At 30.4% G+C, this 14,203-nt stretch overlaps 1 protein-coding gene and 1 pseudogene across 1 annotated transcript; both read right to left on the reverse strand.

The window, feature by feature from the left end:
* Positions 1–8,628: 8,628 nt before the first annotated feature.
* LOC105778094 (probable disease resistance protein At4g27220) lies at positions 8,629–11,805 on the reverse strand. Its single transcript, XM_012601684.2, has one exon. It carries the CDS (start codon positions 11,803–11,805, stop codon positions 8,905–8,907), a length of 2,901 nt encoding a protein of 966 aa, XP_012457138.1. The 3' UTR covers positions 8,629–8,904.
* A 1,423-nt stretch (positions 11,806–13,228) lies between these two features.
* LOC128033865 (putative disease resistance protein At5g05400) lies at positions 13,229–14,002 on the reverse strand (annotated as a pseudogene).
* Between the last annotated feature and the right edge of the window lie 201 nt (positions 14,003–14,203).

A 14,203-nucleotide genomic window follows, 5' to 3' on the forward strand; every position in this document is an offset into this window, starting at 1 on the left:
AAACTAAGTTTTTAACACTAGTTGTTGAAATTGTGATTGGAGATTGATGTATTTATTACCTTAATTAAATATATATAATTAATTTTCAACTTTGAATTTACAATATTTCACGGTCTAAAACCAATAGAACTTTGTATTAATTGAATTGCAAGTGGTAAACAAATTTACGGATTCAGTTGTTATTAGCCCCTCAAAACCAAACCGCCAAGATCCGTCACTAGAGCTTATTATATCATTTTTTTTATTTATCGTAATTCATATTATAATTTTTAATATATTATATAAAAGGTTATTAAATCTCAGAGTGAGTTTTTGATCAAATCGAGTTGAATTGAATGAAAAAATTTGAGTTAATTGAGCCTTATTTTATAATCTTAACTCGATTAAAAATTTATTCGAATCGAGTCGAGTAAAATGAAATTCAAGTCAAGTCGAATCGAGGGAAATTATTTGAGTTAAATTAAAAAAATTAAACATATCAAATTAAAATCATGTTGGAACACATAAATTTGAAATCATATATCTTTGAAAACTTTTTCAAAACAAAATAAATTTTAAAATTCAACTCATCTCGAATTCGAAAAAATCAAATATAAATTCGATCAAATTTTTAAATTTTTTAAAAGTGAAATCAAATTGTACTCGCGTTATATGAGAGCTTCCTATTTTAGGAAAAAAAATGAGAATGCAGCAATTAGGGTTTGATAGTGTGAAATGAAAGTCTTAGGGGTTAAGTTAACATATATGTCGGTCCATTTATTAATTTACTGCTTACTGTCAACATTTATTATCATGTCATGCACAGGGCAGCTTGGGGGCAGTGCGACTTGCACGTGGAATGCCAGGTTTAGGTCCCAAATTTTACTTTCATTCTTTCATATTTTTTACAATTCATATTATTTTTATTTAAATAAATTATATAAAATTAAAAATTAAAATAGTATAAAATTTAAAATTTGTATTAGCTCGATTGACATCGATATTGTTGTCAATGCCGGAGGACGTAGGTTCGAGTGTATTGAAACGAATTATCCTCTTATTTAATAATTGTTGAGGCCTGAGGGGGTTATGAATTATTCTAATAATTGTATTAAAAAAAAAGATATGATAAGAATCTATAATGAGTTTAATGTTAAAAAAGCTTAAATTTAATGAAAAACATATTTATTGTGTACACATTTTAACAAAATAAACCTTATTCTTTTTATTTCAATAGTGTTTTTAAATTCGAGTCAATTTTCTTAATTTATAATAAAAATAAAAACGGTGTTAACGTAACATATTTATATCAAAGAATTTAATTGATGTGGCTAGAAGATATTTTATTTGACTTAAAATTTTTATAACCAATATTTAACTTAGAATTAAAAATATCAAATAACAAAATCTTTATCTAACATTAAGAGAAGATTTCAATAAAACCGCAACACCCAATTAAACAAGAATGCATGAAAAAGAGAGAGCTAACTATGAGGTGTAGTGTAGTGGTTACTCATATCATTCATTAATTATGTAGTCAGTGGTTTGATCTTCATTCATAGGAATGAAATATATTCTATAACCAGCTATTTACCTTTTTGAAGAATAACTGTAATAAAAAAATTAGTGTTTTTGACAAAAAAAAAGGCAAGAAAAACAAAAACAAAATTTTCCATCAATGAAATTATTTAAGAAGAATCCCAAATATGAGAGTCGCCTAAGAGTGTTCACTTTTGTTAAACGGTGAAATTCAAATACACCCAATTTTGGGACATAAGAAAAATTACTTTCTTCTACTTTGCCACTTAATCTTTCTTAAGCATATAGATTTGTTCCTAAGAACTTTCAAAATTGGGAATCATTTGTTTTAAAGGATTGGGAGTTGAAAATATTTCTTATTTCAAGTTATTATTCCATTTATTGTTGCAACAAGAGTTCAAGACAGGAAAATGGAATTAAATAATTATGAGAGTAAAGTAAGAAGAAAGATAAATGAATGATATTTGTTAATGCAATTCGGATGTATCATCCTAATTTTGTGAAGTTTCGCTCAAAAAATGATTTTATTCAATAGCTAACTCAATCCTACTATTGGCTTAATCTACCATCTCAAGGGATAATTGCAACTCAAAAGTTGAACTCAAATTGTTAAAATCACTTTCCCTAATAATTATACTTACGTTCAATAAAAATTCTCCAATAAAAGCCTAAAAAGAGAATCGAAAATATATTGAGAACACAACACAAAAATGACACTTAGCTTTATTTGATAAATCATTGAAAATTAATTTTTATCCATGTTTGATAATCCAAAATTAAAACAATCGATAGAACTTAAAAAAAGTGTGAAAATAATAAGTAGATAAGAGTTACTTATCACTTAAAAGAGAATATTTTCAATTATTTTAATTGTATTTTATTTATTTTAATGTTATATTATCTTATAAAACTTTACATTTAAAATTTAAAATTTTTATTTAGAGTAAGGTGAAATATTTTTAAAAAATTTAAGGATAAAATGTAAAATATAATTTTCTTATAGTTTAAAATCTACATTTATCAAACAATCTAATTATATTTCGTAATTAATTTTAAGTAATATATGAAACATATTTTATAACTTAAATTTTCAATTTATCAAACAACACATTAAAAGCATCATTTAACCTATTTATAAATTTCATATTTAATCACCCAAACTGAATTTAAGATATACATTTCATTCAAATTTAAGTTAAAAGTATCTCAATCAAATTCTGAATAAGCCTTCAACTAAAAGTCTTAATTAGCTTCAAAGTCTCAAAAGATAATGATAAAGTGGATCTTACTTATATCTTAAAATTTTCTAATTCCATGCCAAATATAATAATAATCAAAATTACATCGTTTTAATCACACCAATTAAAATGCAACACACAATCATGTCACATTATTATAAATAAAATAATTTGAAAGAAGAAGAAGAAGAAGAATGAGTCAAACGTATGAAAAGATGTAAATTTTGATTATTATGCATTAATTGAAGTTTGAAGCCAATATGAATAATAGAGCAACAAGTGTGGATGCATGGGATTTGGTAGACAAAAAGAGTCGTCGTAAATTGTAATGATCATCAAAATCAGATTTCATGCTTCCTTCAATTAACCTTTGGGAGTAGTGTAAGTTGGAAAATTAGATTGTTTGTTTTGTCGAAAATGGGGACTTCAACCCCCAAATATTCCTTTGCCATTGAGTAAACGAGTGTTTTTTTTATCTTCGTTGTGATTGTTCTTCTCAATAATATTGTCCTTGAATTTGTAATTTACGTTCTTCCAAAAAGAAAGCCAATTTATTTGAATAGAGAACATAAATGATATAATTAAGATGCATGATCTTATCAAATATTTTAATTTAACAGATTGGACTCGATTGAATCACAAATAAAGTGATAAATAATTTGTATTTAAATTTTAATTAATATTAATTTTGAATTTAAAATTTACCTAAACCCAACGAATATTTTTCAAAGTTTAACACTTTATGTAGTTTTAAGGCATCATCAACTCAGCATAGTGAAATTATAGTGATTGGTTGACCAAACTTGGGCTTGAATACCTTGAATAAGGCCCCCATTTATAAATGTTCTAAGCCCACGGGCCTAGTAAGTCACTCTGCCAATGATAGATCCTACAAGAGTATAAAAATTGTTTTTGTAATTCTTTAATTGAAAAAATCGGGTAAAGTATCATAGAAGTCTGTATTAGGAGTCAAACTGTATGTTTTCCCCTCTATTTAAACAAATTAGATCAAATAGTAAATTAGTCATTCTTGTTAAAAATTTTACCTATTTGTGTTGTTAAAAATTAGCGTGCCTAACCAAACAATCATATAATGACATGTGGCATGCCACATGCACGTCATGTTGACATATAGAGATTAGTTTTTTAAACTACAAATAGATGAATTTTGTAATAGAAATAACGAATTTGTTCTTTGATCTAATGTACACAAATATTAATTTGCCCATTTTTTAAATAAAAGGGGATAAAATGCAATCTAACTCCTACTACAAAGGCCTCCATGGTACTTTTATCATAAAACTCTTTTATTAGAATTATTAACATTCAAGTATGTTTCTTAGATGTAAGTTAACATGAAATGCTTGTTTGATTGTAAATCAATCAAATCCTTATTATACTTGCATTTGGTTCACATTATGTAACATTCCACCAATAATCTTACATTTCTAAACAATATCGAATATAGAGTATAATCTCAATACTTTACATTCTTTAGGCTATTTTAGATTACATGCGAATTAAAAATTTATAATTTCAAACAATTTCATTCTTTTATCTTAAATAAAATTTAAGTCTAAATAAAACAAAACCCTCTCTCTTAACAATGAAACCATAGATGTTTTAAAAATTATAATTATTAAATGTACTATAAGAATTTATTTATTAGTATGTTAATTATGATCAATAAATTATGGTTAGTGATGTAATTACATTTCATAATTATTGTAATTATTGTTTACAAAATTATTTCAACACCATATATTTACTTATTGAAACATAAGATGTAATAAAAACAAGACTTACCATAATGGAATGAAAAATAAGACTAAAAAGTATTAAAGGAATTAAACTTAATGTTATAAAATAAATCTATAACAAGAACAATTTAGTAAAATGTGTTTCTAGGTAACATTATACTTAATCAACCGAACATTAAAATATTACATTCCAACCCAATGAACCAAATAAGGTAATATAACATAACCGATATTCCACTCCATAATCATACATTCCCGTAATTTTATTATTAAAGTTAACTTACACTCTTTAAACTAAACACACTCTTAAGAGGGTGGGGGAAATAAAGAATTTGATATTAAAGGGTCGGAATAAAATTATAGAAATTTGGAGGCAAAACTAAATTTTTTGTTTTGAAAAACCTTAGATTGAAAAATTAATGATTGGGAGGGCCAAACTGTTATTATCGCAAGGTTATCATCATTATATAATCCATAAGGTTTCTTATCCTTCCCGATGTGGAATCGAAGCACGTTGTCTTATCTATCTTTGATACTTGGCGTTAACACCATGTTAGTTCTTCAGCCTTCACAATCACACTAGAGTTTTTGAACTCAGCTTAACCATACTTGAATTTAAGATATGAACAACATATATTTTAAAGTTTCTTGAACCGCATATTAAAAAAAATAAAGAATCGAAGTCAATGACTTGTTCCAATTTGCTACACATGCATGAGGAAGATGCCAAAAGATGCATGGCCCAGTATTTAAAACCCTTATTCCTCCATATATATACCAATCAATTAGAGTCTAATATAAGTATATTCTGAAAGCATATGCTTTTTCATGTGAATTATTCCTCAGAATATGCTTTTTATTGAAGTGTGGATGATGTTAGCAAAGACTTGCAGGTTTGGAGCAAAATAGATAATCCTACATTATCAACTTATTCTCTTGATTTTACATGCAAGATTGGATATGTTCTTTTTCTTTTCATGAAAATGCATTGTTGAATGTGTTTGTTTATGGTCATCTAAGCCATTTTTCATCTCGCCAATTCTTTGTTCAAGCAGTTTTTGGATAATCGAACCGATAGAATACACCCGCGGAAATGATGTTTAGATGACCATCAACAAACAACTTCATCTTATTGCATCAAGTGTTTATTTAAGGTTTTGTTACGTTTTAAAACCACCTTTTCTTTTTCAATCAACATTCTTCCCATCTCTACAAAAGTTCGAGTGCCAAATCTTACCATAACGGTGAAATCAAGAATTTTATGTTGGGGGTCGGAATATAAAGGAGACGAATGGGATGGACTTAGAAGTGACTGGAGATTCAAATCGAAACTGTAATGGGATGAGCTATTTTGGTCAACTGTTTTACGCGCGATAAACACGACACGAAAGAAAACATGTCATGATTGCCGAAGAACTTGGTTTCAGAGAAGCAATTCAGAACTGAAAAAAGGGTAAGATTCTTTTGTTCTTCATGGAGTGAAACTCCCAGCTACTTGTCTCTTTTATATTATCTTAGCCTTTCCAATGTTTTCTTTTTTTGGAACTTCCAATGCTTTGTTTGTTCAAACTGAAGATGGATTAAGTGTCATCAGTTGAAGTATATCCATCTATCTATCTATATATAATCAACTTTAATGGTAATAATTTGGAAGCAAGAATAGCAATGATCCAACGGATACATATGATTTATGTTTCCGCCATGGTGGGAAAGTTATTGTCTTGTGAAAGCCAATAATTTTGTTTAGGAGCACCCCAAAAAGTTACAAAATTTTAGGGGTCAAAGCTAAAATATTACCTTCAAAAATTTAAAATTTACTATTTTAGGTGTCAAAGATAAAAAATAGTTAAATAGAGTTATTAATATTTTAGAAAGGTTAAAATATAAATTTTCCGTTTAATTAACAGCTATAATTTTTTAAAAGACAAAGCAATTTTATTAATTTTAAAATTTAAATTGCAGAGAAGTTGATTTCTAAAATTAGCAATTTAATTAAAAGATTTTAACTGTATTACTTATTTGGTTAGTATAATAAATTTATAATTAACCCGTACAAACGAGAATAATATGTATAGAACTATTGGTGAGATAAAAGGAAAAAATTAAACATGGTTTTGGAACTAACTAGATCGATAACCATCAGGATATTAGATCAAAATAAGAGGTTAAATTAATTGGTTCGTAAATTAATTTGGACCGGACTAAAAATAGGTTTGAATGTATAATTAAACCAATTGAACTGATTTTTAATATTTTTTCTCATTTTATGAATTTTAATTAAATCAGATGAATCAATTAGACTAAGGAACAAATGATCTAATTGATTCAACCACTAATCTAATTTTCTAGAATATATATATTTAAAAATTTTAGATTTTTTTTACAATTTTCTAATATTTAAATACCTATTTTAATTCATACAAAATTTTTAATTTTATATATTATTTTGAAATCTATATTTATATTCTAGATTTTTATAAAACAATATAGGTAAACTATAAAAATAGTCACTTTTATTTGCCTCAGATTACATTTTAGTCATTTATGTTTGAAATGTTACGTTTTAGTCACTTACGTTATCGTTTTGTTACGAAGTAATCACTCTACAGTTAAACTCCGTTACCTCCCTAATAGCAGTCCTATGTGGTAGTCCAAATCGGTTTTAAATGCTAACTTGGATGTCCAGTTGCTAGGATGGAAATAAGTTTTTAATTAAATAAATTTAATTTGGACTGCCACGTAAGACATCCAAGTTTACATTTAAAACCCATTTGGACTGCCATGTAGGATCGCCATTAGGGAGGTAAAGGAGCTTAATGGTAGAGTGGTCACTTCGTAACAAAACGATAATGTAAGTGACTAAAACGTAACATTTCAAACATAAGTGACTAAAATGTTATCCGAGACAAACAAAATTGACTATTTTTATAGTTTTAAACTTTTTTAATTTTTGAAATATTTATATATGATATATGAATATTTATATATTTTTAATCAATATAATATATAATATTAAAAAAATAAAAAGAAGCTGACATGGGGCATTCTCATAATGCCATGGGGTAATTTTGATTTTTCTACCGCTGTGGACCAATTTGGATAGGGTGGATAGTGTAAGTGCTAAATTGAGATAAAAAAAAGTTTTAGATGTCAAAATAAAAATACAGAGAGCCAAATTCAACATTAAGCTTTAAATCTATTATGACTTTACATATGATAATATACCAAATCCAAATCATATACAAATATGCACACAATAATTGAATATTGAATATTTCTTTTATTATACATTGGAATAAATCTTAAAACTATACATGAATTTTGATTTAATGTGCAATTGTAAACATGAACTTTAATTTGGTATAATTATACACGTAAAACTCTAATTGGGGTCCAAGTTTATACTTGAAACTTTAATTTTAATTTAATCATATACACATTTAAAGAAATAGTACATTAATTTATTTTATATTGGATAAATATAATTATTTATATATGCAATATATAAACATGAAATGATGTTATATCAATAATTGTTTTAATAATTTAATCAAAATTCATATACAATTACACATTAAACCATAACACATCCCATCCATTACTTTATTTTTAGTGCAAAGTTGCTTCAATTCTAGTCTCTCAACAAAAACAATGCCTTTAATTTGGGAAAGAAAAATATTTGGTATTATATTAGTAGAGCTTTTAGACTTCACAAGTAGAAAGTGTTATATAGAGATATTAATAAATATTAAAAAAGAAAAATTTAAAAAATAAGTGACTATTTCTTAAAACTGTTTATAGAATAAAAAAGAGAGAGTAAATTGTTAGTATACCAGATACTAAAGTATAAATGCATAACCAAAATTAAAATTAAACCTTTTAAGAGCCAAATATGAAAGACTAATAAAATAGCCTGTTTGGAGATCGACCCGTATAAACAATCAAAATAGAAGAAGTAGAAAAGATCGAACACAAATATTACGTGGAAAATTCCTCCGAAGAGGATAAAAACCACGGACAAAAAAGGCTTTACTAATTCGACAAACCAATGAAGAGTACAAGATGAAAAAAAATCAAAACCTACACAATAAAACCCAAATAATCACTAAAAGAAGAGTACAAGATGCAAATACAAGATAGTTGAAGTCATGAAGCAATAATTTTGCAGCAGAAAAAGTAAATATTTAATCAAGAATCTTGAGTTGCAGCTAATTTTAAAAATTAAAACCTCTAGAATTGAAAAGCAAAGAACATCACAACCTTCGTCTTCTTCTTCAATTGTATCTACCAAAACAATAGACCAAGACAAGTATTAGTGTGTTATATAAACACTTAGAGAAAAAGATCTGCAAATCTATGATGAAAGATTCACTTACACGGTTGTGGTTTTAAACAGACCTCCATTCCTCAATGATATCCTTCCGAAACCTCACCAAGGGTCGAACAACTTTCTTAATATTGAAATTAGGGTGCTCCCACTCCACTGCTTCCCACCAATCTATTGGATGCACTTGGATTCTCTGGAGAGAATTAGAAGGAGATAGTTTTCCTTCATCATCAATCTCAAGCTGTGGAAGACATAGAGGAATCCGCTTTAGCTTTGGACAATCACTTATTGAAATGTGTTGGAGAGAATCACAAACCATTACTCCATTTTCACTACAAATGCGCTGCAATTGTACTAGACTATTCAATAATAAAAACCTCAGTTTGGGGAAAGGGAATTTGATGGTATCCTTATTGGAACCCAATCTTTTTTTCTCGGATTCTGTTATTATTTCTTCCAATTCACTACAATCATCAACATCTATCTCTTCCAGGTTGCTTAGAACCCAATCAGCTGAAAACAATTTCTTAATTTTACCACAACGCGATAGACAGGTCCTTCTAAGGGAGGAAAATATGCCGACTGATGATTCACCAGCTCCAACTTCAACTATGACTTTCAAATTCTCCAAGTCACTTAGATACAGAGACTCGAGTGTTTGAAGCTGCTCACACTGGGATGAAATTACAGATTCCAACTCCCTACAAACACGAAGTTCACATACTTTCAAGTCAGTTGCATCCCTCAATCCAAAATCGTTTATACTTCTCACACCCCCACATCCCAATAGACTTAATTTCTCGATACCGTATGGAAGTATAATTTCATCTCCAACATCAAGTGTAACCCGTACAAATGTAACCAAATTACTAGAAGTCGAGGGACGAAATGAGGTCATTTGATAACATACCAAAATGGAGAATTTATAAAGCGTTTTTCTCTTACTTGCAAACGTGTTCAAGTCACCCACGTTATGGAACCAGCCCTCAAAAACCTCCAACTTGTTCAATTCCCTCAACTCTTTTGCGCTTAATTTTAAATGAATTGCCAAATACTGAAGCCGGCATAGTTTTGAGAGTGTTCCAGTAGGAATCCATGCTAGATGAGAGGTATATTTAAGATTGAGATATCTAAGATTTACCAACATTTCCAAACCTTGAGGGATTTCCCGGATTCCACTGCTTCCAAGATCCAATTTCTTCAAAGCTTGAAGTTTCGATAGACAAGGCAACCTCTTTAAACACAAACATCCTCTAAGCAACAGTACTGTGAGTTTCTCCAAAAAGGAAATAGAATTAGGCAAACTCTCTAAACGAGTATCAGAAAGATCAAGAATCTTAAGGTTAGGAAAGTGCTCAAAGAAAGATTCTGGAATTTCTTTCAATGCATTCCACGAGAGCAGCAACGTTGTGAGTTTTGGAAATTTCGGACTCTTCATCATTTGAGGAATTGTTGAGATGCAATTGTGCATCAAAGAAACCTTCTCCAAATCTTCACCCCAGTCTTCCTCGTTTGGTAGCTCTTCCAACTGCATACCAGCTTTTACCAGAAATCTTTTCCTTGTGATATGCAATGCCATATCTCTAACAAGATCATGCATTTTTATACATGGCCTATCCTGAACCCTTTCTAGCAAACAATTTTCTTCAAGCTCTTGCAAAATGGAATGACTGCTACCCTCCATTGCTTTTCTACTTCCCATTTCATCTATAAGCCCTTCTTCCATCCATTTTTCAGTTATCTCATCTTTATAGATTTCATGATCTTCAGGATATAATGCACAATACAGAAGACAATCTTGGTGTATTCGTTGCAGACGATCATAGCTGAATTTTAAACATCCATACACCCTATCTTCCATATCGTGGATGTTTCTGATGTACCCTCGTAATTCATCTATAGCATTTTCCCACATACGAGGATCGGATTTTCCCCTCATACAACCAGCCAGTGTGACAACTGCTAGAGGAAGTCCATCACATTCCCTCACAGCAAGTTTCATTAATGATTCTAAAGTTGGATTGGGCAACATGTCTTGTCCAACTTTGCTTAAGAATAAGTTCATGGCTTCCTCCATAGAAAAACAAGGAACTTTAACTTTCTTAAGTCCCATTGATTCAACAACCCTTTCTGAACGTGTGGTCAACACTAATTTGCATCCATTATTTGTTGCAGGCTCAAGGATTCCAAAATCCTCAAGGGAAAGGCTTCTCCATACATCATCCAATATTAGCACATACCTCATTTGTCCTTTCAACATTTCTGATAACTTCCCTGCACGGACGATTGTATCTTCATCATCTGACAAGTTTCTCTCCAATTGAGAAGCGATGTTATTTTGTAGCCTTCGAATATCGAAGTCTTGAGATACAGTTACCCAAATCAATTTTCTAAATTTACTCTCTTTCAACAACCTATTATGGACATCCTTCATAATGGTTGTTTTCCCGATTCCGCCCATCCCCCACACACCAATCAATCCAACTGCATCTCCCATCAAGTACTGATAAATTTCTTCTCTAACATCGATCGCACCTACTACTTCCGGTGTAGGTAGATTAACCGCTATGGTAGAAGGATCATTAACAACCAAGCCCCCGGAGAAATTTCCTTCAGCACGCACTTCCTTCATTGCCTGAGTCGCCTCATCAACAAGCTTCCCAAAGCATGAGCGGAAGAGATATTTTCCTTTACTGATTTTATCTTCAACATGTTGAGCATGACCAAGCTTTTGCTCTACTTTCTCAAACCATCTTTCAACTTCTTGCTTTGGCATTTTCCCAAAGTGATGCTCGTCTTTCAACTGCTGTCGAAAATCTGCCTCCTTGGCACGCAAATCCTCTTGTGCTTGATTGAAATCATCAACGTATTCCGTGAATTTCCTTTGGAATTTTAGATATTTGCTAGCTTTACGACCGATGAACTTAATAACATCAAGGATTGGCCCGATGAGTTCAGCCATTAAAGAGGTCTAGCTTTCCTGCATCAAATTTAGCATGTTAATGATTTAAGTTTAAGAATATTAGAAAATCAAAAGTACAATTACAATAATACAAATAGAGCCACTTGAGCTTGTTTCAGTGGTTGAATCCTCTAACCATATGCAGAACTTAAAACTTCAAACAAAATTCACTAAAATTACAGACATGATTGGAGGATACACCACCAGACCTAGTCTTCAAATAATACATCTTTCCTTACAGACACAATAATGCAGTTCATTTTGACATATATGCATATGAGATCCACATAAAGGGACTAAACAAAATGATATGTATGCAACATACGTAAGATCACATAAGGCTTGGGTGTATATGTGTGTTAGCACAACTTGTTTTTCAAAATTTGGTGAATTTAGAGATAATAAAAGAATAAAAGGCAACACAAGTAGCAGAGTATAAGATGCATGCTATGGCCAATTTATTGAAGCTTACTTGAATCTAGCTTGGAATACAGAATGCTAGTGGCAAACTCTTTTCTCCACTTCAAAAGATCCAACTAAAGAAGGAATTACTAGCGTTTGCTTAAGAATAGCTGAAATCAACGACTCCAAGAACAATCTTCAGTATTGTTTTTTGACTATTTTTTTCTTTGACAGTAGTAGTCGAATAGTGGGGCGATGGGTCAAATCGTATGCAAAATAATGTGTTAGCTGGCTGATCAACCATGGATCCAAATCTCAAGGCAATAAAAGTGTTGGATTTATTAAAAAAATGCTACAGTGTACCATATAAATTAATAGCAAAGGCAAACGTGCCTACTGCATGCCAAAAAAAAAAAAAAAACTTCATGTGCGCAACTCATTTTCTATTATTTGTGACCAAGAAAACCCCAAATCAATAAGTACGACCAATACAATTTCGACCTCTCTAAATTAGGCTTTCATTCAAATTTGGAAGCATGACTCCATATAGGAATAAGGTTTGTGTTCAAGTTGGAAATATTTTTTAATTATAAACCTGTAGCTATGGTGTGTAACTGTGTATATAGCTATATTTCATTTCAATTTATAATATGTAGGTAAGTGGGTTATTTACCAGTTGAGCTCAGGTTTCTTTACACCATTTTCATGCATTGTTCACAACAGGGAAATACTATACAAAATTTTACGGTATGTAGGAGACGATGAAACTGAGCAAAACCCAGCGAATAGTCTCTTAATTTGAGCTAAAATGTGTTTTATATTTGATGCACATTTGTGGTATATAATTTGGTCGAAATCAGAGTATTCACTGCAGGTAGCAGTGACTACTCTCTTTTGCCATGGGTAAAAAAATAAACGGTTGGTCATGAAATAAATTTCATGCATTTATGTTATTTTTTAATTCACTCAAGTATGTAAAATAGTTGCCAATGAGGTGTTGAGATTGTTGGTAAAGACTAAGTTTTACCATAAGTAGTCTCTGAATAAATAAACGGTTGGCCATGAAATGAATTCCATTCATTTCTTAATTCACTAAAGTATATAAAATAGTTGCCAATAAGGTGACAAGTTTCTCTCCAATTGAGAAGCGATGTCCTTTTGCAGCTTTCGAATATCGAAGACTTCAGATACGGTTACCCAAATCAATTTTCTAAATTTGCTCTCTTTCAACAACCTATTATGGACATCCTTCATAATGGTTGTTTTCCCGATTCCGCCCATCTCCCACACTGCAATCGATTCAACTGCATCTCCCATCAAGTACTGATAAATTTCTTCTCTAACATTGGTCGCACCTACTACTTCCGGTGTAGGTAGATTTACCGCTATGGTAGAAGGATCATTAACAACCAAGCCCCCCGAGAAATTTCCTTCAGCATGCACTTCCTTCATTGCCTGAACCGCTTCATCAACAAGCTTCCCCAAGCATGAGCGGAAAAGATATTTTCCTTCACTGATTTTATCTTCAACATCTTGAGCATGACCGAGCTTTTGCACTACTTTCTCAAACCATCTTTCAACTTCCTGCTTTGGCATTTTCCCGAAGTGATGCTCGCCTTTCAACTGCTGTTGAAAATCTGCCTCCTTGGCACGCAAATCCGCTTGTGCTTGATTGAAATATCAACGTATTCCGTGAATTTCTTTTGGTATTTTAGATATTTGCTAGCATTACGACTGATGAACTTAATAACAGCAAGGATTGCCCCAATGAGTTCAGCCATTAAAAAGGTCTAGTTTGCCTGCATCAAATTTAGCATATTAATGATTAAGTTTAAGAATATTAGAAAATTAAAAATACAAATATAATAAATACAAATTGAACGATAAACAGAACTTATAACTTGAAGCAAATTTTAATAAAATTAGAAACATGATGGGAGGATACACCACACATCTTTTATTACAAACACAATCATGCAGTTTATATTAACATATA

This window comes from Gossypium raimondii, chromosome 10 (assembly GCF_025698545.1).
Source record: "Gossypium raimondii isolate GPD5lz chromosome 10, ASM2569854v1, whole genome shotgun sequence".
NCBI lineage: Eukaryota > Viridiplantae > Streptophyta > Magnoliopsida > Malvales > Malvaceae > Gossypium > Gossypium raimondii.